General features: G+C 41.4%; 2 protein-coding genes across 13 annotated transcripts in view; one reads left to right on the forward strand and one right to left on the reverse strand.

Annotated features, from left to right (window-relative positions):
* Positions 1-18,848, forward strand: part of LOC148902711 (peripheral plasma membrane protein CASK-like) — a 33,010-nt gene extending 14,162 nt beyond the window's left edge. For 2 of the 12 annotated variants that reach the window (XM_088989531.1, XM_088989549.1), the window contains 18 exons: positions 273-394; positions 596-673; positions 1,424-1,504; positions 3,536-3,724; positions 4,249-4,327; positions 4,403-4,488; positions 4,588-4,656; positions 4,750-4,818; positions 6,093-6,128; positions 6,316-6,354; positions 7,758-7,954; positions 8,044-8,159; positions 10,376-10,456; positions 10,537-10,617; positions 11,688-11,890; positions 12,496-12,579; positions 13,576-13,602; positions 14,721-18,848. In XM_088989531.1, the coding sequence (XP_088845657.1) occupies positions 273-394; positions 596-673; positions 1,424-1,504; positions 3,536-3,724; positions 4,249-4,327; positions 4,403-4,488; positions 4,588-4,656; positions 4,750-4,818; positions 6,093-6,128; positions 6,316-6,354; positions 7,758-7,954; positions 8,044-8,159; positions 10,376-10,456; positions 10,537-10,617; positions 11,688-11,890; positions 12,496-12,579; positions 13,576-13,602; positions 14,721-14,897 (1,814 nt within the window). In that variant the 3' untranslated portion in view covers positions 14,898-18,848. Of the gene's footprint in view, positions 1-269; positions 395-595; positions 674-1,423; positions 1,505-3,535; positions 3,725-4,248; positions 4,328-4,402; positions 4,489-4,587; positions 4,675-4,749; positions 4,819-6,092; positions 6,129-6,315; positions 6,355-7,757; positions 7,955-8,043; positions 8,160-10,375; positions 10,457-10,536; positions 10,618-11,687; positions 11,891-12,495; positions 12,580-13,575; positions 13,603-14,720 lie in introns of all 12 variants that reach the window. The other 10 variants (XM_088989574.1, XM_088989593.1, XM_088989515.1 and 7 more) reach the window with 9 other exon arrangements.
* A 140-nt stretch (positions 18,849-18,988) lies between these two features.
* LOC148902712 (uncharacterized) lies at positions 18,989-22,046 on the reverse strand. The gene is made up of 3 exons (XM_088989613.1): positions 21,792-22,046; positions 21,465-21,608; positions 18,989-20,539 (listed from the first exon to the last, which is right to left on the reverse strand). Exons 2-3 carry the CDS (start codon positions 21,589-21,591, stop codon positions 19,350-19,352), a joined length of 1,317 nt encoding a protein of 438 aa, XP_088845739.1. The 5' UTR covers positions 21,592-21,608; positions 21,792-22,046; the 3' UTR covers positions 18,989-19,349.
* Between the last annotated feature and the right edge of the window lie 706 nt (positions 22,047-22,752).

The raw sequence follows: 22,752 nt of genomic DNA on the forward strand, positions 1-22,752 counted from the left end.
GTATCCTGTGACTACAAAGTCACCTTCAGAGTTTTGAAAGCCGCTTATAAATGAAATGTATTATTATTATGAATATTATTCTTATTATAGGACCCGCAAAAATGTTTGTATGTACCATTATTCATAACTCGAATGTTCGTAAGTTGAGGAGCGTCTGTCCATGTACCGTGATTGCTGTTTGCATTTTGTGCGGAATGTTTTGGAAAGAGTGATCGGTGTTGTTATGCAATGGATCTTCGGGTGACTACACCGGTTTGTGTTTGCATACTCAGGGGCAGTCTCCCAGGTTTTGGACAGTCTTGAGGAGATTCACGCGTTGACAGACTGCAGCGAGAAGGATATGGACTTTCTTCACAGTGTCTTCCAAGATCAACATCTCCACACCCTTTTAGATGTGAGTGGACCTTCTAAAGCTTAAAGCAAGGGAAACAAAAGTGTAGTAATGCAAAAACAGACATTCCTCCCAATCAAAAACGGTGCCGGCATATTCAATCCGCGGCACTTCCACATACGCATCGGCGCCTTAGTCACACAGTCACATCTCTTAGCGGGTAGCTAACCATGCTTCTCATTTCGTACTTTTACACTTTTGCAGTTGTACGACAAAATCAACACCAGGTCGTCTCCACAAATTCGAAACCCTCCCAGTGATGGAGTACAGAGAGCCAAAGAGGTAAGGTTGGTTATGAATCAGAATCACAATCATCTTTATTGCCAAGTATGTAGAACAAACAAGGAATTTGTCTCTGGTAGAACACTGCACTAGTATCATAAGAAACATGGAGGCACTATACAGTTCTATTTGGGTTACTGTTTAGAGAGTTAATGGCGACGGGGGAAGAACCTGTTTAAATGTCTGCTGGATTTGGTACGCGTGGATCGGTAGCGCCTGCCTGAGGGGAGTCACTGAAAAAGGTGGTGGGCAGGGTGCGGAACGTCTAGTCAGATTTTCCGCGGCCTTGTTTGGATTCTTGCAGTGTGCAAGTCCTCGGAAATCACATCACAATCGCAGATGTGGATTAATTCAGACATAGCACTACTGAAGGCCTAGTGATAAAATCCACAGCACACCATGATAAACCACTGACTATTTTTTTGTTTGAAAACCCATTAGTTCGAAAACCAAAACAACACCTTCCATTATGATCAATGTAAAAAACAAAAATCCGTTCCAAATCTAGAAAACAACTTTTTAAAATCGGAATCAGATTCGGAATCATCTTTATTGGCCAAGTATGTAGAACACACGAGGAATTTGTCTCTGGTAGAACACGCTGCACTGGTATCATAAGAAAAATGGAGGCACTATACAGTTTTGGATTACTGTTTAGAGAGTTCAGGGCTAAAATCTCATTTACTGAACATGTTGGCCTGTCGTTGTGTCACAGCTGTTCATCATCTTTTGCTTTATTTTTTGCTTAAGGTGCTGGAGACGGTCTCCTGCTATCCAGACAACACCGAGGCCAAGGAACTCAGAAGGATCCTCACGCAACCGCACTTCATGGTGTGGACACACACATACACACACACACAAACACTATTGTGGTCAGTCATCAGTGTCAATTTTGTGCTTTTAACTATAGACTGCCAGACGAGGTGCAAAAATTTGTCCACTCCAGTGCCAGGGTATTTGTCATTGTCACTTGAAATCCAGGACACACAAAATATTGACTTTTAGGACTACATCAACATTCAATGCAGCTTACTGTTTTCACATTTCACAAAAGGCAAATGTGTCCAGAAAAAGCACCTCCAAAGGATCATTCCTCAAGATGGTGAAAGAAAAAGGCTAAGTTCCTTATCAAGTCTTTAATGCTGATAAAACCGGCCACTCCATTCCATCAAGCCATCAATAACCATCACAAAGGGAAATAAAACCACTTTATTATACAGTACAGTTTATTTCTTTACTTACAAATACCATAGTATATTTAGTATACATAAAATAAGGTATATTTTGTGTAGTTTTAAGGCTTAGAAAGTAGAAAATTATGTTTTATGGGGACCTGGGAACGGATTATTCTCATTTTAATGGTTTCCTATGGGAAATTAATTTTTGGGATACACAATTTTCACCTTACACACTCTGTCTGTGAACCAATTAAGTTCGTAAGCCAAGGAATCACTGTAGAATGATTACACAACATAAAAAGGACAAAAAAAAACCCTGAGTGGAATTAATGACAAGGCGTTCTGTCAGAAGTCGAATGCTGTCTGCAATCCGCAAAACGGCCCCCTCGGCCACACAAAAGCTGCTTAGCACCTGAGCTGGGTTAGCGAGGTGAGACCTGCCAAGGAAAAGCTTCGGAGACACAAGTGATGACTCCGAGTCACTCGGAGGGGCTCCTGCTAACTGTTAAAGCGGAATATTTGCATTTCTATGATATGATGCGGGACATTGATCGATCGGAGAGGCACAAGGAATGTGGGAGGCATTTCAAAGGTGAACAGCTTTTTTTTTTTGGTCTCAATTGGACTGCATAGTGTAGCGTCTGTGGATTAGCATCGATGCATGTATATTGTTCACATTGAAGGAAATTTGTCTGTGTAAGCTCTCAGTCGTACAGGAGTGGTCCATCGATGAAAAGGTTTCTTCAGCCGTCATCTGTACTTATTTGAAGGTGTCGGACGTTTCGCTTCTTATCCACGCTTCAGTTCGCTGAAGAAGCATCATTTTAAATCATTTTTATTGGTGTTTTGCATTTGACTAAAAATATCAGCCTGCATGTTTTAGATGCTATAAAACTGGGGGCTGTTCTGATGGAAACAAAAAAAAAATTGTCGGTTGTCCTTTAATGATAATAATTTAGCGTCCATTTACAGTTTAGTTAGCCTCCCTTGTTAGCTTGAGTCTTCGCTTTCAATATTAGCCTCCATTGTTAGCTTTGAGTCTTAGCTTTCAACGTTAGCCTTCATTGTTACCTTGAGTCTTAGCTTTCAATGTTATTTCGATTCTGAATTTAGCATCTATTTCCATTAGGGTTGAGTGAACGCTGGCGCGTGTGGCTGCCGCTGCTCACCCGCAGAAAAAATATATCCTGTGACTGAAATTGTCCTTGAGAGTTTTGAAAGGCGCTTATAAATGAATGAATTATTATTATTATTATTATTATTAGTTTTTTTTTTGTAATTGTTATTATTATTTCTTTTGTTATTGTTAAGATTGTTGCTTTTATTTTTTCTATTGTTATTATTATTATTAATATTATTGTTAATATTATTATTATTATTATCCGATGAGGAATACCATGGCAGAATACACCAAAACTCATGAAAGACATGATATTTAGATTAATTATAGCATGTATGGTATCATTTTAATGGTCCGGCCCACTTGACATCTACCGAGGCCATATGTGGTACACCATGTCAAATGAGTTTGACACCCCTGAGCTAGTCGGCTTGTAAACCTCAGTAAAAACAAATAATGGTTGACTTACTTAATCAGTAGCTTGAGAGGATTAGCGCTAGCCACCGTAATGCGATGCGGTATGGACTTAAACTCTGAATGTATGCTCTCCACGTTACCGCCCAGGCTCTGCTTCAGACGCACGACGTGGTAGCCCACGAGGTTTACAGTGACGAGGCGCTCAGAGTCACCCCCCCGCCCACGTCCCCTTACCTAAACGGAGACTCGCCGGACAGCGCCAACGGAGACATGGACCTGGAGAACGTCACCAGAGTCCGCCTGGTGCAGTTCCAGAAGAACACGGATGAGGCCATGGTACTTAAACACACCCACACAAACACTCTATCACAAGGGTGTCAAAGTCATTTTTTTGCCGCGGGCCACATTGTAGTTATGTTTTCCTCTCGAGGGCCGTTATGAATTTGGGGAAGCCATTAGAATGTTTAAATCCCTTCAAATATTAAATATGGAGCACACAGCAAATTAATGAATAACTCGTTTTCAAATCTGAAGTCAAGAATAATGACTTTTATTGTGGTTGACATCCAAAAATATGAAATTTTGGCTCAGATTTTAGCAATCATCGTGGAATTTAACAAGTTTGATTTGCTTTTGCGGGCCGAAAAAAATGATGTGGCGGGCCGGATTTGGCCCGCGGGCCTTGACTTTGACACCTGTGCTCTATCAGAATCAGTTCGGAATTTTCCAGCAACATCAGAACCCCTTTTTCTATCTATTCTTTCTCCTGTAGTTCAGCTCATAACATGCTTACCTGCCAACTACTCCAATTTTGGCAAGATATGAACATACCTCTGATGTACTATTGTTGTGATTGACAGGGCATTACGTTGAAAATGAATGAGCTCAACCACTGCATCGTGGCTCGAATCATGCATGGCGGAATGATCCATCGACAAGGTGAAGTACCTTTAGATTTGATCCGCTACTGTTACGTCATGTTCACGAGCTTACATTTGTGGTCCTCAACTTCAGGGACGCTGCATGTCGGAGATGAAATCAGAGAGATTAACGGCATCAGCGTCGCCAATCAAACTGTGGAACAGCTGCAAAAAATGCTCGTAAGCTAGCGGCTAAGTCACTTCAATAGGATAGTCCGTTCTGTTTCACGTCTTTTAACAAATGTATGCTTTTTTTTTAAAAATATTTGTCATCCGCAGAGAGAAATGAGGGGAAGCATCACATTCAAGATAGTACCCAGTTACCGGTCACAATCCAAGTCCTGTGAGGTACAGAACCAAAACCTGGTATGCTAACATGTCTGCGTAGGTGGGTGAAAGTCAACCAAGGAAACATAGAAAAAAACATGTCTGTGTTAACAGAACGTGTCACCAGATTTGTCTCAACATTCGGCTGCGAATGGTCACGCAAGTGTCACCAGCTCCATCCTGGTGAGTGGACATTCACTGTCATTTGAAAAGTCAACTCATTCACTGCCAGCTGATGTCCCAAATGTGTCCACTCCATTACCAGGGTTATTGTCATTGTCACTCGAATTCCAGGACCCACAGAATATTGCGTTTTAGGAGTGTATAAACATTCAATGCGTCATAAGAAACCTTAGACTCTCTTCTTTGATCAGGAAAAAAAAGTTAATATCTACATTATATGTGTCTGGAGTTAAATGAGCATGAAATGAGAGCAGCTGTCCAAAATACAATACCTCAGCTTACGAACTTCATTGGTTCACAGAAAGTGTGTGTAAGGTGACAAGTTCGTCTTCTAAACATTTATTTTCCATAGGAAACCATTAAAATGAGAATAATCAGTTCCCAGGTACCCATAAAACATAATTTTCTACTAAATAAGCCTTAAAACTACACAAAATATACCTTAATATACCATTGTATTGTAATTAAAGAAATAAACTACTGTATAATAGTCGTTTTATTTACCTTTGTGATGGTCGTTGATGTAGTTGCCTCTTGATGATAACCGAGTGAAGTTGTCGTGCTTTCTCGGCGATAATACCCTCAGTCACACTGTCCCCTGCTAGCTGCTTTTTTGTTAATCCAAATCAACAGAAGTTTTTCAACCTCTTCTATTGCCTGAGACCGTTGCTTAGAAAACACAGAAACACCCTTAGACACACGTAGCAATGATCGAGTTAGCATACTGGTAGTGGGACGCTAAGTCACAAAAACGCACACTTTGTTCGTGTTCCCTGATGATCTTCTGCTCGACCGTAATTTTGTTTTGTGTCCTCCTCCGCCGAAAACTAGTCCGCCATCCACCGTGGCGCTCTGTGTGGTTTGGTTCCTTTGCCGAAAACTAGTTCGTATGCCAAGATTATATTCTTGCGAATTTAATGTTCGTAAGGCGAAAGGTTCGTAAGCTAAAGCGTTCGTAAGCTGAGGTATCACTTTACATACATATTGGTTGATATAGCGCTTTCACAACAACTGAAGCTGGAACAAAGCGATAACATGGAAAAAAGGGAAATGCTGCCCCTTTGTAGAAGGGAAAAACAATCTCAGAGGTCTAACCAGCGCTTTGTCGGCACTCAAGCATGAAAAACCAAAACCGGAACACATTTGGGAATGGCGCTCCTCGTCATATTTTCAATTCCAGAATAAATTCGGGAATGGCAGTGAATGAGTTAAAATACATGTCAAGAAAAACAAAGTAAGTGAATATTTACAACGATGTTTTGGTTACCCCAAAGGATCTGCCAGCAACGATTCAGCCCAAAGCTCGACAGGTGAGTCCGACAACCAATCCCCAACCTTCTTCCCCGTTTGCTTCAAAGGCAAATGTGAACCGTGCCAAATCAGTGTCAATCCAAATCTGCATGCATGCTTGTGAAACATTACAGTACTATATTCTTCCCACTATGAGGCGCTACCGCATGATTTCTATGTAAGTGTATGATGCTCTCGACTCCATAGATCTCCAAACCAGCAATCCAGGACAAATTGTCCATAAAGGTAAGATGTCTGCTCAAAGTCGATCCCGACTCACTCCATGCGATAACTGTGATAAATGTGATAACTTTGAGTGTCATTTTTATCATTTTGCTTTTTGTATTATTAATTTTATTACTGTATAACTGTACCTGTAATGTACACAAAACTGTTTACTGTACAGTTCATTTATAAATGTTATACTTGCGCTTTAGTCTCATTTTTAATCATTTTATGTTGAAAAATTGCTTTCCCTGCTAACGGCCAGTAGAGGTCGCCCGACACACACGCTCGGTCTCAGGGGGACGCAGAAGGAAAAAAGCAGTGTACAGTACTACAGGAGATGTTGCGGTGTCTGCACTTTATAACTACTGTATTGAGTGTAGTCACACATTGCTGTGCAAGTGTGTGACATGCTGGCTGGCCAAAATTGTAGTACGTGTTGCAGTGCCAGGCATAGGATTTAAAGGAAAAAAGAAAGGTCTCATGGTCGTAAGTACGGGTGGTCGTAACTCGCGCCGGTCATGACTCGGATGTTACCTGTAACGAACCCCTTGACTTACGAACTTCTCGGTTTACGAACATTGCATTTATAAAAAGTTTACCTTGGCATACAAACTTTTTTCGTACACGGAGCTGCCTCAATGAGTGATGTGTCGTTTGCGAACAAGACCGTTCTTCTAACAACAAAATGGCAGCCGACTGTTTTTGTTCTCTATTCGCCGCCCCCAGTTTTCGGTTAAAGCCATGTGATTGGTCAAGAACGCAGGTGGTTTAAACACTAAAGAGACAAGCAGAGGACAGTGAGAGAGTTTCAACTTTGATAGTTCAAAGACAGAGTGTCGACTGCAAGGTTAAAATATCCCATCAATCAGGCTCCACAAACAACCCAGCTAAACAGAACACAATTGATGAGGAACTAGATAAAATTATCACAGAGAAAGCACCTACAAGGGATCATTCGTCAAGATGGTGAAAGAAGAAGGCTACGTTCCTCATCAAGTGTTTAATGCTGAAGAAACCGGCACCTCCATTCCATCAAGCCATCAACGACCATCACGAAGGTAAATAAAATGACTTCATTATACAGTACAGTTTATTCCTTTAATTATAATACCATTGCACATTTATTATACATAAAATAAGGTATATTTTGTGTAGTTTTAAGGCTTAGAAAATTAGAAAGTAGAAAATTATGTTTTATGGGGACCTGGGAACAGATTATTCTCATTTTAATGGTTTCCTATGGGAAATTATTTTTTGGGATACACACTTTTCGCCTTACACACTCTGTCTGGGAACCAATCAAGCCAAAGTATCAGTGTACTTGTAAAATGTTGATTCAGCAGCCACTTTCATCATAGCGTCTCTCATGACGCCATCATCAAAAAAAAATTAATCACATCTGACTGTTCTACCCCTTGCAGATCTACGTCCGTGCTCAGTTTGAGTACGACCCAACAAAAGATGACCTGATACCGTGTAAGGAAGCAGGAATTTGCTTCAGGGTGGGTGAGATCATTCAGATCATCTCCAAGGATGACCACAATTGGTGGCAGGGAAAGCTGGAGAATACCAAGAACGGTACGGCGGGCCTTATTCCTTCTCCCGAGCTGCAAGAGTGGTGAGTAACCGCTGACGAGTTTGCAGATGTTCCCTGATGTGCAAGCGTGGACTCAAACTCCCTCACGCGTGCCCGTGTGGTGTTGACAGGCGTGTGGCGTGCATTGCTATGGAGAAGACCAAACAGGAGCAGCAAGCTAGTTGCACGTGGTTTGGCAAAAAGAAGAAACAGTATAAAGACAAGTACTTAGCCAAGCATAATGCAGGTAAATCAATATGCCTTCGCGTCAAAGTATCTGCTGGATATCATAGTACACAGTTTGGATTGGATTGGATGAGCCTTTATTAGTCCCGCAGTGGAGAAACTGACATTTCACAGCAGCAAAGTGATGAAAGGAAAAAACAAAATACAGGAGCTGCTGGAAAGGCAGCCACTCTTGCGGCGCCATCTTCAAGTCAAAACAACAACAAAACTAAATAATAATGATAATAATAATAATACATTTCATTTCTAAGCGCCTTTCAAAACTCTCAAGGTCACTTTACAGTCACAGGACTGTGGGTGAGCAGCGGCTGCCACACGCTCCAGCGTTCACTCAACCTGGAAGTAACTCAAAAAGATAGAAATCTATCTTTTTGAGATAGCTAGCTAATAGAATGCGAGATAGCTAATAGATCGCTAGCTAGCTCATATGTTTACTGACTCAAATATCTAGCTAGCTATATTGCTAATAGCTAGCTCTCTGGCTATATATATATATATATATATATATATATATATATATATATATATATATATATATATATATATATAGATATATATATATATATATATATATATATATATATATATATATGCACTCTCTTTGTTGTATGTATCAGTTCTCAATGAAGGAGGAGAGAATCAAATTGTCCTTTTCACCAGTGGATCATAGACATCATGGTGGAAGATGCGCATTTGCTACAAGCTAAATGTTGAAAGCAAACATGAAGCTGTAGCATCCATTGACAAAAAGAGATTGTCTCACATCTCCTGTCCCACGTCAATCCGCTTCAATTCCAAGCCGCGGACTGTCCAACAGCACCCACGTTTCCGCTGAACAAAGCGGGGCTGTGAAAATGCTGCCGATTGTAGGCGCAAAAAAGGACAATGGCCCCAGAGCTGTGCAGCCATGACAGTCAAAAAAAAATCTTCACTCAGTGTAATTCCTAATGGACGTCGGCGCTTTGGATGCAACATTTTTGTCTCCTTTGATTTTGAATTGTTTGACTAACCCTTACGCAACCGCCCCTCCCCCTCTTCCTCTGCCCTTGTTTGTTACATGCTGTCTCCTACTCAATGACTTGGCTGCATGTAAGTAACTCCACAGAGCTGTTCTCTAGTTTCCATTTTCTTCAGAATTAAAAAGGCTTTTATAGTCCCACAATAGGGAAATCTGTAATCTACAGCAGCAATTGAAAGGGGGCAGGGGGTGAAAAGATAATAAAAAAAACACACAAATTGTACAAAGTGCAAATACAGTGATACCTGAACTCATGAACTTAATTGGTTACCAGAAAGTGTGTGTAAGGCAAAAAGTTCATCTGCCGAACATTTATTTCCCATAAGAAACCATTAAAATGAGAATAATCCGTTCCCATGTCGCCATAAAACATCATTTTCTACTAAAAAAGCCTTAAAACTACACAAAATATACCATATTTCATGTACAATAAATGTGATATTGTATTGTAATTCAAGAAATAAACTGTAATGGGTTAAAATGTCGTAGCCTCTTGATGATATCCGAGTGAAGTTGCCGTGCTTTCTCAGCGATCCTACCCTCACTCACACTGTCCCCTGCTAGCTGCTTTTCGTTAATCCAAATCAACCAAAATTTTTCAACCTCTTTTATTGCCTGAGACCGTTGCTTAGACAACGCAGAAACACCCCTAGCCACACGTAGCAATGGTCCACTTAGCATACCGGTACTGGGACGCTAAGTCACACAAACGCACGCATTGTTCGTGTTTTTCGATGATCTTCTTCTGCTCGACCATCATTTTTTGGCTTAACACTAGCCTGTGGTGGGGTCTTTTTCATTCCCATAATAGCAAAATATTATATTATATTATATATTATTATATTATAATACTCGATAACAAACCACATCTGCACTCAAAGAAAGGGGGGGTGACGAAAACTAGTTCACCAGCCAACGTGGCGCCGTTCGACCGTGTGGTTTGGTGTTCTCTGTTTTGGTGTATCACTGTATAATAATATAAGAAAAGCATATTGATCTATGTAACTGTATTGCATCATCATCATCATCATCATAAGGTGGCTGTGCTATTTACAGTACAAGAGTCCATTTTTTTCCTCCCTTTTTTTCCTGCTTTATTCCTCCCTCATGTGTGTTTCACCTTGGAATGCAAAATCCATTTCTTTTTGTGTATGACTTTTCCTTTGAATACACTCACAGCAATGTCTTTATTTTATCAGTGTTTGATCAACTAGATCTCGTGACCTATGAGGAAGTGGTCAAGCTGCCTTCCTTCAAGAGGAAAACGCTGGTTTTGCTCGGTGAGTGTTTGGGCGAAATCCGCTTTTCAATCGATGACAATGAAGCTGTCGCGTCACACTCATCTTGCGCTTCCATGCAGGTGCGCACGGAGTTGGCAGGAGGCACATCAAGAACACGCTGATCACCAAACATCCGGACCGTTTTGCCTACCCCATCCCTCGTATGAAATAGCGACATAGAACGCTCGCTTGTATACAGTACAGTAATCCCTCGTTTATCACGGTGAATGCGGACCGGTACCACCCGCGATTGATGAAAAATAGCGATGGAGAGAACCCTACATGGATTGGTCAACTTACACGTGTAGGAGTGCAAAAAACATTTATAAGGCCAACTTTAGAGGAAAACAGTACATGATGTGCATAAAGAAGCACAGGAAATATTTGTAGTACAGTACACAACTCAAATACAATCAAGTAAACAGTCCACTATCAACATATAGTACGGTGATACCTTGGCTTATGAACTTAATTCCCAGACAGAGTGTGTAAGGCGAGAAGTGTGTATCCCAAAAATGTATTTCTCATCAGAAACCATTAAAATGAGAATAATCCGTTCCCAGGTCCCCATAAAACATAAGTTTCTACTTTCTAATTTTCTAAGCCTTTAAACTACACAAAATATACCTTATTTTATGTATAATAAATGTGCTATGGTATTATAATTAAAGAAATAAACTGTACTGTATAATAAAGTCGTTTTATTTACCTTTGTGATGGTCGTTGATGGCCTGATGGAATGAAGTGGCCGGTTTCATCAGCATTAAACACTTGATGAGGAACGTAACCTTCTTCTTTCACCATCTTGAGGAATGATCCCTTGTAGGTGCTTTCTCTGCGATAATTTTACCTTGTTCCTCATCAATTTTGTTCTGTTTAGCTGGGTTCATAGCTTTTTGCATCAAGTGTACAGATGGCTTTTGCGTGTTATTTGTGTAGCCTGATTGATGGGAATTTTAACCTTGCAGTCTACACTCTACCTTCGAACTATATCTAACGTTCGGTAGCTAAAGCGTTTGTAAGACGAGGTATCACTGTATTGTACTGTAGTGACATTCGCTGCCATTTGCAGGCTTTATTTATTTATTTATTTTTGGTTTGAAAACAAATTTGCGATACATCAATCGAACTGCAAAGTAGCAAGGTATTACTGTATTCGGAAAGTCCAATTTTTATCCCGCCTGACTTTCTGATACAAAGCTGAGCTTTGTCCTTACGATGTCTCCATCAGACACGACTCGGCCCGCCAAGAAGGACGAAGAGAACGGAAAGAACTACTACTTTGTCACTCACGAGCAGATGATGCAGGACATCAGCAACAACGACTACCTGGAGTACGGCAGCCACGAGGACGCCATGTACGGAACCAGGCTGGAGACCATTCGGCAGATCCACACTCAGGGCATGATCTCCATTTTGGACGTGGAGCCGCAGGTAAGGTGGAGCTTTCGTCCAAATGCTGGAAAGCGGCGCAAACAACGCAGACCTTGTTGAGCGTCTTTATCTCGCCGTCAGAGATGTTCGGAAACTGGATAAAGGCTTAAACACAGAAAGATTGTCTTTTACTGCTGGCAGGAGATGTAGCTATTCATGACAGACGGCTGAATTCTACAGCCCTCTGCCAAGCTATTTATTGACAGAATATGCAAATTTAAGTGATACATAAGTAAAACATAGTTTTCTTGATTAGAATACACGCCTCTTGAGTTCTAAGTATGAACAGCTGTAAGCAATAAAACATTCTTTTCCATGAACTGATAAATTTGTAACCTGGCTAATGAGCTCTTCCTGTGAAGGAGTTTCAAGTCGTAAATTGCTTCGATGATAAAGTAGTTTCCCAAGTCCTAAAATCCTGTCCAAGGCCAGATCTAGATGAAGATGACAGTTTAAGAGGCTGTGTCTGTTGAACTCAGATTGACCTATGGTTTCTGTACTTGCATTGTGTACTCGAGTCACTCATGTTCACTAAGCAAATAACATGAAACTTTTAAATATGATAACTTTTATTCTGTCTAATCTCTATCACTCGCTCATTTTAGGCACTCAAGATTCTCCGAACCGCCGAGTTTGCCCCCTACGTGGTCTTCATTGCAGCTCCCACCATCACGCCGGGCCTAACGGAGGTACGCCGACTGGCTTTCACGTGGCTTCCCTTGCACTCGCGTTATACAGTGATACCTCATCTTACGAACGCTTTATTTTACGAACTTTTCCCCTTACGAACATTAAATTCACGAGAATATAATCTTGGCATACGAACTAGTTTTTGGCGGTCGAACCAAATTACACGGAGCTCCACGGTGGCTGGCGGACTCGTTTTCTTTACCCCCTTCCGTTGAATGCAGACATGGTTTGTTATCGAGTACTTTTGCTATTATGGGACCGAAAAAGTCCCCATCGCAGGCTAGTGTTAAGCCAAAGAGGACACAAAAGAAAATTATGGTCGAGCAGAAGAAGGAGATCATTAAAAAACACCAACGAGGTGTGCGTTTGTGTGACCCACCGTCTCAGTACCGGTATACGCTAAGTCGACCATTTCTACATGTGGCTAAGGGTGTTTCTCTCTGCTCGGTCTCAGGCAATAGAAGAGGTTGAAAAACCTCTGTTGATTTGGATGAACGAAAAGCAGCTAGCAGGGGACAGTGTGAGTGAGGGTATTTTCGCCGAGAAAGCACAGCAACTTCACTCGGATATCATGAAGAGGCAACTACATCAACCACCACCACAAAGGTCAATAAAGCGACTTGATTATCCAGTACAGTTATTTTTTAAATTACAATCCAATAGAACATTTATTATACATAAAATACGGTATATTTTGTGTAGTTTTAAGGCTTATGTCATAGAAAAATATGTTTTATGGGGACCTGGACACGAATTATTCTCTTTTTTAATGGTTTCTAATGGGAAATAAATATTTGGAAGATGAACTTTTCACCTTACACACACTTTCTGGGAACCAATTAAGTTCGTAAGATGAGGTATCACTGTATTAGCATCTTTTTAGCTGTGCACACATTGACCGTTTTTCTCAACGTCCAGTCTTGTTCTTTTGACTGCCCCTCTTTGCTTTATGCACGTTTGTCTTTTCTTTGGCATGCCTTTTTTTTGTCATGGAGGTTCCTAAATGGTGTCGCAAATTGCCTGTAAGTATAAATTGTCGTTGTTATGTTCCCTTTGACTTTGTGGCCTGTGTAGCGAGCGTCATATCCCCTGAGCCCTTTTGAGTGTGTGTTTAGTCCTCGTCACGTCTGCAGGGATGCATCTGGGTGGCGCCCTTGCGCCATTTTGACAGCCCAACTCTGGTACTCCATTACACCGGTGGCGCAAGTCGATTACGATTAGCGCATATTGCGACATGATCTGCGCCACATCGGACATACTTCTGTTAAAATAGCGAAAGAAATAAATTTAGTGAAAGGACAACCGACACCTCCGGACAAGTTGTGTCCATAATTTGTAAAATGACTTCAAATGACGTCTACTGAGTGCATTTTACAGAGATTCCACCACATATAGCTATATTTTACCTTTTAAGACTCGCGCTGAATATTCAGGAAGTCTTGTTTTCGAGTTGGTGACGATTCCTGACGTGACGTCACTGAAGGAATCGTCGAAACCTTGACCGAGAACGCGACACTCAATACATTTTTGGTACTTTGTTTGGTCTGAAATGGGGCAATCAGGCCAGTCGTAGATCCCATAATCAGGCAGGACAATAGAAGTAATCAGTGTCGCATCAGGGAATAGTCCTCTGCTCCCCCCAACCTGAGAGCAGGGATCATAGCAGAGTCTGGGACCGCTACCTCTGGACAGTAGGGATATACAGTAAAGTCTCGTTATATCGATATTCAAGGGAGTCCGAAAAAATATCGATATAACCGGGACTATCGATATATCCGACCCTCTTTGCATGTAATTTTCTCCGTGCGTGCATAGAAATAGTATCGATATAACCGGGACTATCGATATATCCGATATCGATATAACGAAACTTTACTGTATATAGGGCCGAAACTACCAGTAAGACTTTAGTTTTCTGACTAAGCTTCTTGGATAAGAAGCGAAACGTCCGACACCTTCAAAGAAGTACAGATGACGGCTGAAGAAACCTTTTCATCGATGGATCCACTCCTGTACGACTGAGAGCTAATACAGACGCATCCCTGCATCTGTTAAGCTCCCCACTTCCTGGCGACAGACCGCCATCTTGTCCCTCATGACTCCCGGGATGTGTACATCTTTTTTTTTTTTTTTTTACCAGGATGACTCGCTGCAGCGGCTCCAGAAAGAGTCTGAGATGCTTGAGCAGACGTATGCTCACTACTTCGACCAGACCATCATCAACAACGAGATTGACGACACCTTGCGCCTGCTGGAGGAGGCCGTGGAGCTGGCGTGCAACACCCCCCAGTGGGTCCCCGTTTCCTGGGTGTACTGACGTCGCCACAGCTGAGACTCTGCGTTCACTGAGACCTTCACGGCTGGAACGTCGTACCATCTACATCTTGTTTTTGTCAATAATAGGACAAGAAATAATGGTGCCACCTCACCATGGCCCCCTGTATCCTCTTTCGAAGGCCTTGAAGGCCTTCACGTGTACATATATACATATCTATCGATCATTAGCAATCAATTCTAAAACATGTTAGATGAAAACAGTTTTGTCTTAAACCTAGTTTAAGGCTATTTGGGCTGGCGTGTGCTCTATATTTTCTACTTTTCTTTTCAACAAAATGGCTGACTGACGTCACTCTCGGTTGAAAGCAGTCGAAGCACATCCGAAAAAGCACACGAAACTTGCCGGTTTCATTCTCCCAAGAGCTTCTTTATTCCACCATTTTGGCGGCAACTCACCTCTCGTATCCTCTTACGCAGTGGCGGGCCGTGCGTGTCACCCCTGGGCCTTCAGTAGTGCTATGTCGGAATCAATCCACAGCTAGCTGCCATTGTAAATAACAAATGTGGTGTGATTTATTCGAGGGTCCATTTAGCCAAGAAATAACTCGTTAAGAAAGAAATTTTGTCTGCACAAAAAAATTCCGGGACTGTAAAGTGTCCTTGAGAGTTTTGAAAGGCGCTTAGAAATGAAATGTATGATGAAGAAAACCTCAGCGATCAAATCTGGGTTCAAGACCCCGGGAAGTGCGAGGCGTTGAATTATTATTTTTTAAAATAGGGTCTTGAGGTCATGGTCGTAAGTACCGGTGGTCGTAAGCTGAGCTGGTCGTGAGTTTGGATGTTACCTGTATTGGCTAGCTATTAGCTAGCTTTGTATCTATTTGAGTTATTCCAGGTTGAGTAAACGCTGGCGCGTGTGGCTCCCGCTGCTCACCCACAGAAAAACTCATCCTGTGACTGTAAAGCGACCTTGAGAGTTTTGAAAGGCGCTTATAAATCAAATATATTACTATTATTATTATTGATAATAATAATAATAATACAGTAAAGTCTCGTTATATCGATATCGGTTATATCGATAGTACTGCTTATTATGATACTATTTCTATGAACGCAAGGACAAAATTTACATGCCGCAGGATCGGATATATCGATAGTCCGTTATATCAATATTTTTTCCGACTCCCGAGAATATCGATATTACGAGACTTTACTGTATTGGCTAATGAGCTCTTCCTGTGAAGGGGTTTCAAGTCGTAAATAACTCAGGTGATAAAGGAGTTTCCCCAAGTCCTAAATTCTGTCCAAGGCCAGATCTCCTAGATGAAGATGACAGTTTAACTTGCTGTGTCTGTTGACCTCAGATTGACCCCAGGCCATCTGCGCCTTGAGTTTGGTTGGCCAGCTAAGCATAAAACTTTTAAATATGATAACTTATTTATTATTTAGATATTTTTAGGCCAGCAGAGAAGGCCTTGCAAGCCCTGATGGCCCGCCACTGCTGTTATGTTACTTGCCCCCCCACACCCCCTCACATTTGTTTACATGAGAATTTGCACAAAAAGGACAATGAAGAGAAGCGTCGACTCGCGTTTTGGTGTGCAGGTACAACTAGCATACAACTTAGCATGCAAGTAGAAGGCACCAACAACAAAAATGAGGCATAGTTGAAGTAAAACTGCCTTTCAAGAGATGTCGGGAAGAGGTTTGTAACATCTATGCACACCCCCCACTTCCTCTTGGGCAGATCACCAAGGCCATTTTTACCCCCTTCCACACTCACTCTTGTTATTTGTGGGAATCATCGAAGCAAGTCGATCTCCACGAGACTTTTCAAATGTTAGCGCCGACATTTTGAATCTGAACAGTTGTTTATTTAAAAAAAAAGAAGTATTCTTGTTTTGAGAGTGAGTCAACAAGTCCAAATTTGATGTGTCAATGTTTCAATGGTGACTTAACGTCATTTTTTTTGCGTGAACAAACCGAGAGCCGGTGTGGAATCATGTTGAAAAAGATGCTCGGTGATAAACCTGTTGATGGACGCTTTCACCACAAGTAGCACAAAAACTTTCCCACCACGTGAGTGACATTGTCGTCATTATTTTCAAGTCCAGTTGCTTTTTTGTGCCTCTTACAGTGTTGTCATTTGAACTTGTGGAAATGAATTCCGCAGCTTTTGTGGATGACATGTTTGTTTTTCATTTTTTGTCATTTCATTTTGTAAAGAAAAAAAAATATATAGTCTCTTGAATGCGTGAAAGCAAAGCGACATGGTTTCATTATGGGTGGTGCATATCATCACAAGGATGCATCTGGACCGCGCCATTGACGCATTTTGACAGCCACTGGCGCCATTTTGTAATTCCACTGCGCCAGCACCAGCCGTCTATGACGATTAGAGCATATTGCGACATGATCCGCACCACATATCGCATACTTCGGTTCAAATAGCTAAAGAAGTGAATTTAGTTCAACACCGATTGAAAACTGGTCGTTTTCCTTCAGAGGTTTTAACTTTCGTCGTGATCTGCCGGAAACCGCCGAAAGCGATAATCGAATATTCTTTTACCCATGGTACATTGCAGTATTTACATCGAACGACATCGACATACTGTTTTGAAAGGCGCTTATAAATGAAATGTATTATTACAGTGATACCTCAGTTTACAAACGCTTTAGTTTTTCACCTTAAACACATTAAATTCGCGAGAATATAATCTTGGCATACAAACTAGTTCTCGGGAAACACGGAGCGCCACAATGGCTGGCGGACTAGTTTTCAGAGGAAGAACACTGATGGATCTTTTTCTTTGGTTCATGGCTCTTTATGGTGTTAGAAGATGGTAGTAAAATCTGAAGGAATCAAGGTGATGAACAAAAAGGTTATTTTAATCTTGGACAGCAGAGACATTGTGAGATCGGAGTAGGAGGGCCATTGAGTGAGAAGCTTCTGCTCTCCCCTCACCAGAGATGTTTATTTATACAGAGGGCCTATCATCTACGAGATAGAAGGGTGAAATATGATCTCAGAATGAAATAAGAATGGTTGAGTAACGATACACACTACAGATATGCAAAACAACGCCTTACTATACTTGGTCGTTTTTTTTTCAGGATAAAAACGCATTAAGAGGCATACTATACACGGTTGATTTTTTTTTTAACTAAAAACAGCATACTATACATGGTCATTTGTTTTTCAGGCTAAAAACGCCTTGCTATACATCAGGAGTGTAAAACTCAAATTCACAGAGGGCCAAAATTATTTCAAAAAAACATTGTTGAGGGCCAGACAAAGTTTTTTTTAATTTGTTTTTTATTATCTTTAAGATACAGTAAACTATTAAAGGACAACCGACACCATTTTTTTTGTTTCCTGAGATCAGAAAAACGTTTTATAGCATCTAAAATACCCAAAACATGCAGGCTGATATTTTTAGTCAAATGCAAAACACCAATAAAAATGACCTAGTCCCAAAACTACATCAAAATGACCTTGGAGATGCCTAGTTTCAGAAGGTCCCGCCCCCTTGTTCGTGACCTCACGCCAGGACGTCTTGCCTTGCCCTAGAATCAGTTCTGAAGAAGAAAACAAATGTTTGCAATTGGTTAAAGAAGTCCTCCCGTATCAATTCGAGCCGTCAGGACTCCAATGTAGCGTCCCAGAAAATGCACAAGATGGGGCCAAGCTCCGTTGGAAATGGGCTGATTTGTCTGTTGGGAATTTGTGTCAACTAGTATCAAATAGTAGTCTTGGTGCAACACACAACGATTCACCATCGTGTTATGTGTTTTCCTTCTAATTTTGCCATCAACACGATGTTTTCAGACAAAACAAAGTACGCAAAATGCATTGTGTGTCGCTTTCTCGGTCAGTATATTGTTGCTTAATTACTACAGTGTTCTCTATTGTATGCCACTGTTGCCTTCTTTGCTGACATGAGCATATCTTTTGATGGTTGAAGGTCACAATTGCCAGGGTAATTCATCTTCACCTGCGAGTTGGCAACAAGTGTGTCCCTGCTTTCGCTTTGTTCACGTGTGATCAGAATGATGCAATGGCGGCAGACGCATGAGCACAGTAGCATCAAACCGCTCGCTTCGTTTGCAACGAAAAAAAACCCATAGAGATTGGATTGGATTTGCCTTTAATAGTCTTGCAGTGGAGAAATTTACATTTCACAGCAGCAAAGTCTTTTTAGGAGTACCTTCACAGAAAATTTTTGGCCACAAGCAGAGAGGGAAAAGGATTTCTCACCAGTGTGGATTCTTACGTGGCTAATTACAGTAAATGGCTCTTCTGAGATAACTCTTTGCCACAAACTGGCCAGGCAAAAGGTTTCTCACCACTGTGGATAATTGTGTGGCTAATTAACTTGCCCTTCTCTGAGAATCCTTTGCAACAAACTGGGCAGGCAAAAGGTTTCTCACCGGTGTGGATTCTCACGTGCACTTTTAAGTGACGCTTCCTTCAGAATATTTGATCACATACTTAACAGGCAGCAGTATGGATTCTTGTGTGCTTAATTATATGGTGCTTCCTTGAGAATCCTTTGCCACAAACTGAACAGGAAAAAGGTTTCTCACCAGTGTGAGTTCTTGTGTGGAGAATTAAACTGCTAATATGAGAGAATCCTTTGCAACAAACCGAACAGAAAAAAGGCTTCTCACCAGTGTGGCTTCTTGTGTGCCTAATTAAATGGGCCTTGTGAGAGAATCTTTTGCCACAAACCGAACAGGAAAAAGGTTTCTCACCAGTGTGTATTCTTGTGTGGTTAGTTAAATTGGACTTGTAAAAGAATCTTTTCCCACACACTAAGCAGGAAAAAGGTTTCTCATCAGTGTGGGTTATTGTGTGTTGAATTAAAGTGTTCTTATAAGAGAATCTTTTCCCACACACTAAGCAGGAAAAAGGTTTCTCACCAGTGTGGATTCTTGTGTGTTTAATTAAAGAGTCCTTATAAGAGAATCTTTGCCCACACACTAAGCAGGAAAAATGTTTCTCACCAGTGTGGGCTCTTGTGTGGATATTTAAATGTCTCTTGCTTGAGAATCCTTTGCCACAAACTGAGCAGGAAAAACGTTTCTCACTCACGTGGGTGCTTGTGTGGGTTTTTAAATTGCTCTTGCATGAAAATCCTTTGCCACAAACTGAGCAGGAAAAAGGTTTCTCACCAGTGTGGGTTCTTGTGTGGCGATTTAAATTGCCCTTTTGAATGAATCCTTTGCCACAAACTGAGCAGGCAAAACGTTTTTCACCAGTGTGGGTTCTTGTGTGGCCAATTAAATTATCATTGTGAGAGAATCTTTGCCCACACACTAAGCAGGGAAAAGGTTTCTCACCAGTGTGGGTTCTTGTGTGGCGAATAAAATGGCCCTTCCTTGAGAATGCTTTGCCACAAACTGAGCAGGCAAAACCTTTTTCACCAGTGTGGGGTCTTGCATGCTTTTTCAAATGACTCTGATCAGTAAACGTTTTGCCACACAGAGAAGATTTGAAGGGTTTGTTGTCAGTGTGACATGTCAGATCACCATCAGACTCTTCATCTTGACCATCATCATTTGATGATCTGTTGTCATCATTTTTGGTGCAAGGGTGCCCTGGCTCCTCCTCTCTTATAATGTTACGGGCTTCCTCTTCTGCCGTCTTCAGCCGCGCAGGGCAAGCATCTTCGCTGATGTCTGAATGTCACAAAAAGACAGACACATGCAATTACGGTGAAAGTTACTCAGAGATAAATGAGTTCCGATAACCACTCAAAATGTGACTTGAGCAGCATCACATTTGTTTTTTTCATGCAAATACAACCTCTTTCTCTCTTTGTCTGTCTCAGCGTGCACACTCCCTTCCCCCAGCCAGCCACACACACAGTCACAGGTTTTACCACCCGCGTGTGTCCTCAGTCAAAGGGCTTCACATCCGTATGCGTCTAGTGTGCAAAAACTTCTTGAATTAGAAAATTTTGCCGAACACGAATCATGTAAAGTTTTTTTTCCGTTCTTGTACGTCTGGATGTGCTGGTCCAAACAAGCCTAAGGTGAGCATGCATAAGTTTTTCTTTTTTTGCACGTGTGTGTGTGTGTGTGTGTGTGTGTCTGAGTTCATCTCGGGCGAATTTCTTGGTGCACATGGTGCAGCCAAAGGATTCTTAAAGCCGTTTGGAAATTAAATGTATTCTTATTCTCTACTGTGTGCGTTCACTTGTGCTTCATCAGGTTGATCTAGTGGGAGAATCTGCCTCATATGTGTGCATTTCTGTCGATGCTACTCCTCACGACACACACACACGCAAACAGGGAGGGAGGGAGAGAGAGAGACGTTTGGTCTATAGTCAGCCATTGCTAGTCGAACAAGCAAATACGAATTGCTTATATCATTACAAGAGCCACTTCATCTCAGAATCGGTTTCGTCATAAACAAAAGTCACACAAGCACAAGTTTCTAGACTTTTGATTCTATACATATGTGATGAAAGCTTTGTGCCTTTGCACTTGTGATTTCCGACAGGCGTTGTATGTTACTTATTTCAGCGCCTGTGTACCAAAAACAACACACGAAGCCTGTTCAAAAAGACTTGAAAACAAGCGAGATGAGCAGTAAACCGACCTAATCTGTGAAGAACAATTCTTGGCTGCATCCTCCAAATGGCATCCAGCAGTTGACGTTCTCCCTTGTGGTCCTCGTCTTCTTCACAAAGGTCTTTCTCGTCTTTTGGTGTCCTTCTTGCGTACATTGTTCAGAATCAGAAAACTTTTATTCGTCCCACAATCGGGAAATTTGCAGTCCACAGCAGCAATTGAAAAGGGATGGGGTTGGGGGTGAAAGGATAGAAAACAAGATATTCTAAGCATAACAAAATGAAAATGTCAACTGTATACTGTGCAAATGTAAATGTACAAAACCGACACGACAGTTCCAAAATATTTCGCTTACGATCTCTGCGGAGCGATGCGTTAATCACGAGGGCCTCTTTGGTAGCGGCTAGCGAACTCGGCAAAACCAAACGATGCCTTGAAAGTCCAACGTACACCGAGACGACTTTAATCGGACAAAAGCTTGAACAAAAGATGTTTTAACCGAGCAAGATAGTGGCGGGCGCTCCGAGTGGGCGTTTTGAGCACGTCGCTGACAAATTCAGGAGATTTTGGTCAACGGGTGTCGACCACGTTTTGTGCGGCAGTCCGAGTTTACGTCAAGTCAGCAATTGTGAATACTCCGCGTCCCGGAAATCTGTTTACAGTGAACGCCGTTCACCACTTTCGAAATAAAAGCATTATAAACCGTCAGCGGTTTGGATTTAAAATAATGTTTAAAAAAATATTCAGGTAACGATGCGTTCACACAGAAAGAATGAAAACGCTCTCAGAATAGCACGAAGGAGAAGAGACAGAAAAACGTCAACATAAACGCTCAATCAAAAATGACAATTTTACATCTTGTGTCTTTGCCGCCGTCTAGTGGCAAGTTGATGCCTTTTTCAGCTGAAAAGGCCGCGTCACAACAACATCCGTGACACTCTGACGAAGCGGAAGTATACGCCGAAACATGTAAGGTAATTGAACACCTAAAAGCCAACGTCTGGTTCTCTTTAATGTCCTCACGAGTAAATTTAATTATGATGTCCACAGAGTTGAGGTGACATGTGAATGATTGAATTTCTCGTTTTTTTATGATAATTATAATTATAAGTATCGTCCACATATCTAAACCAGTGTCTAGGTTTGGTCCCCGGGAAGGATGTGAGGGCCTGTTTCTCCATATCTTCCATGTACAGATTAGCCACTATGGGTGAAACTGGTAAGCCCATAGCACAACCATGAATTTGTTTATAAAATGTCTCCCGAAATTGAAAATACGTAGTATTAAGGCAGATTTCCAATAATTGGCAGATGTG

This window comes from Hippocampus bargibanti, linkage group LG01 (assembly GCF_051943395.1).
Source record: "Hippocampus bargibanti isolate YZ-2025 linkage group LG01, ASM5194339v1, whole genome shotgun sequence".
Classification (NCBI taxonomy): Eukaryota; Metazoa; Chordata; class Actinopteri; order Syngnathiformes; family Syngnathidae; genus Hippocampus; species Hippocampus bargibanti.

Bases quoted from the DNA above. Each gene is read 5' to 3' on its own strand.
- LOC148902712 (XM_088989613.1), bottom strand. From the start codon at position 21,591: ATGTACGCAAGAAGGACACCAAAAGACGAGAAAGACCTTTGTGAAGAA. The intron at 20,540-21,464 runs GTCGGTTTACTG...TGTGACATTCAG, and splicing joins AATTGTTCTTCACAGATTAG to ACATCAGCGAAGATGCTTGC.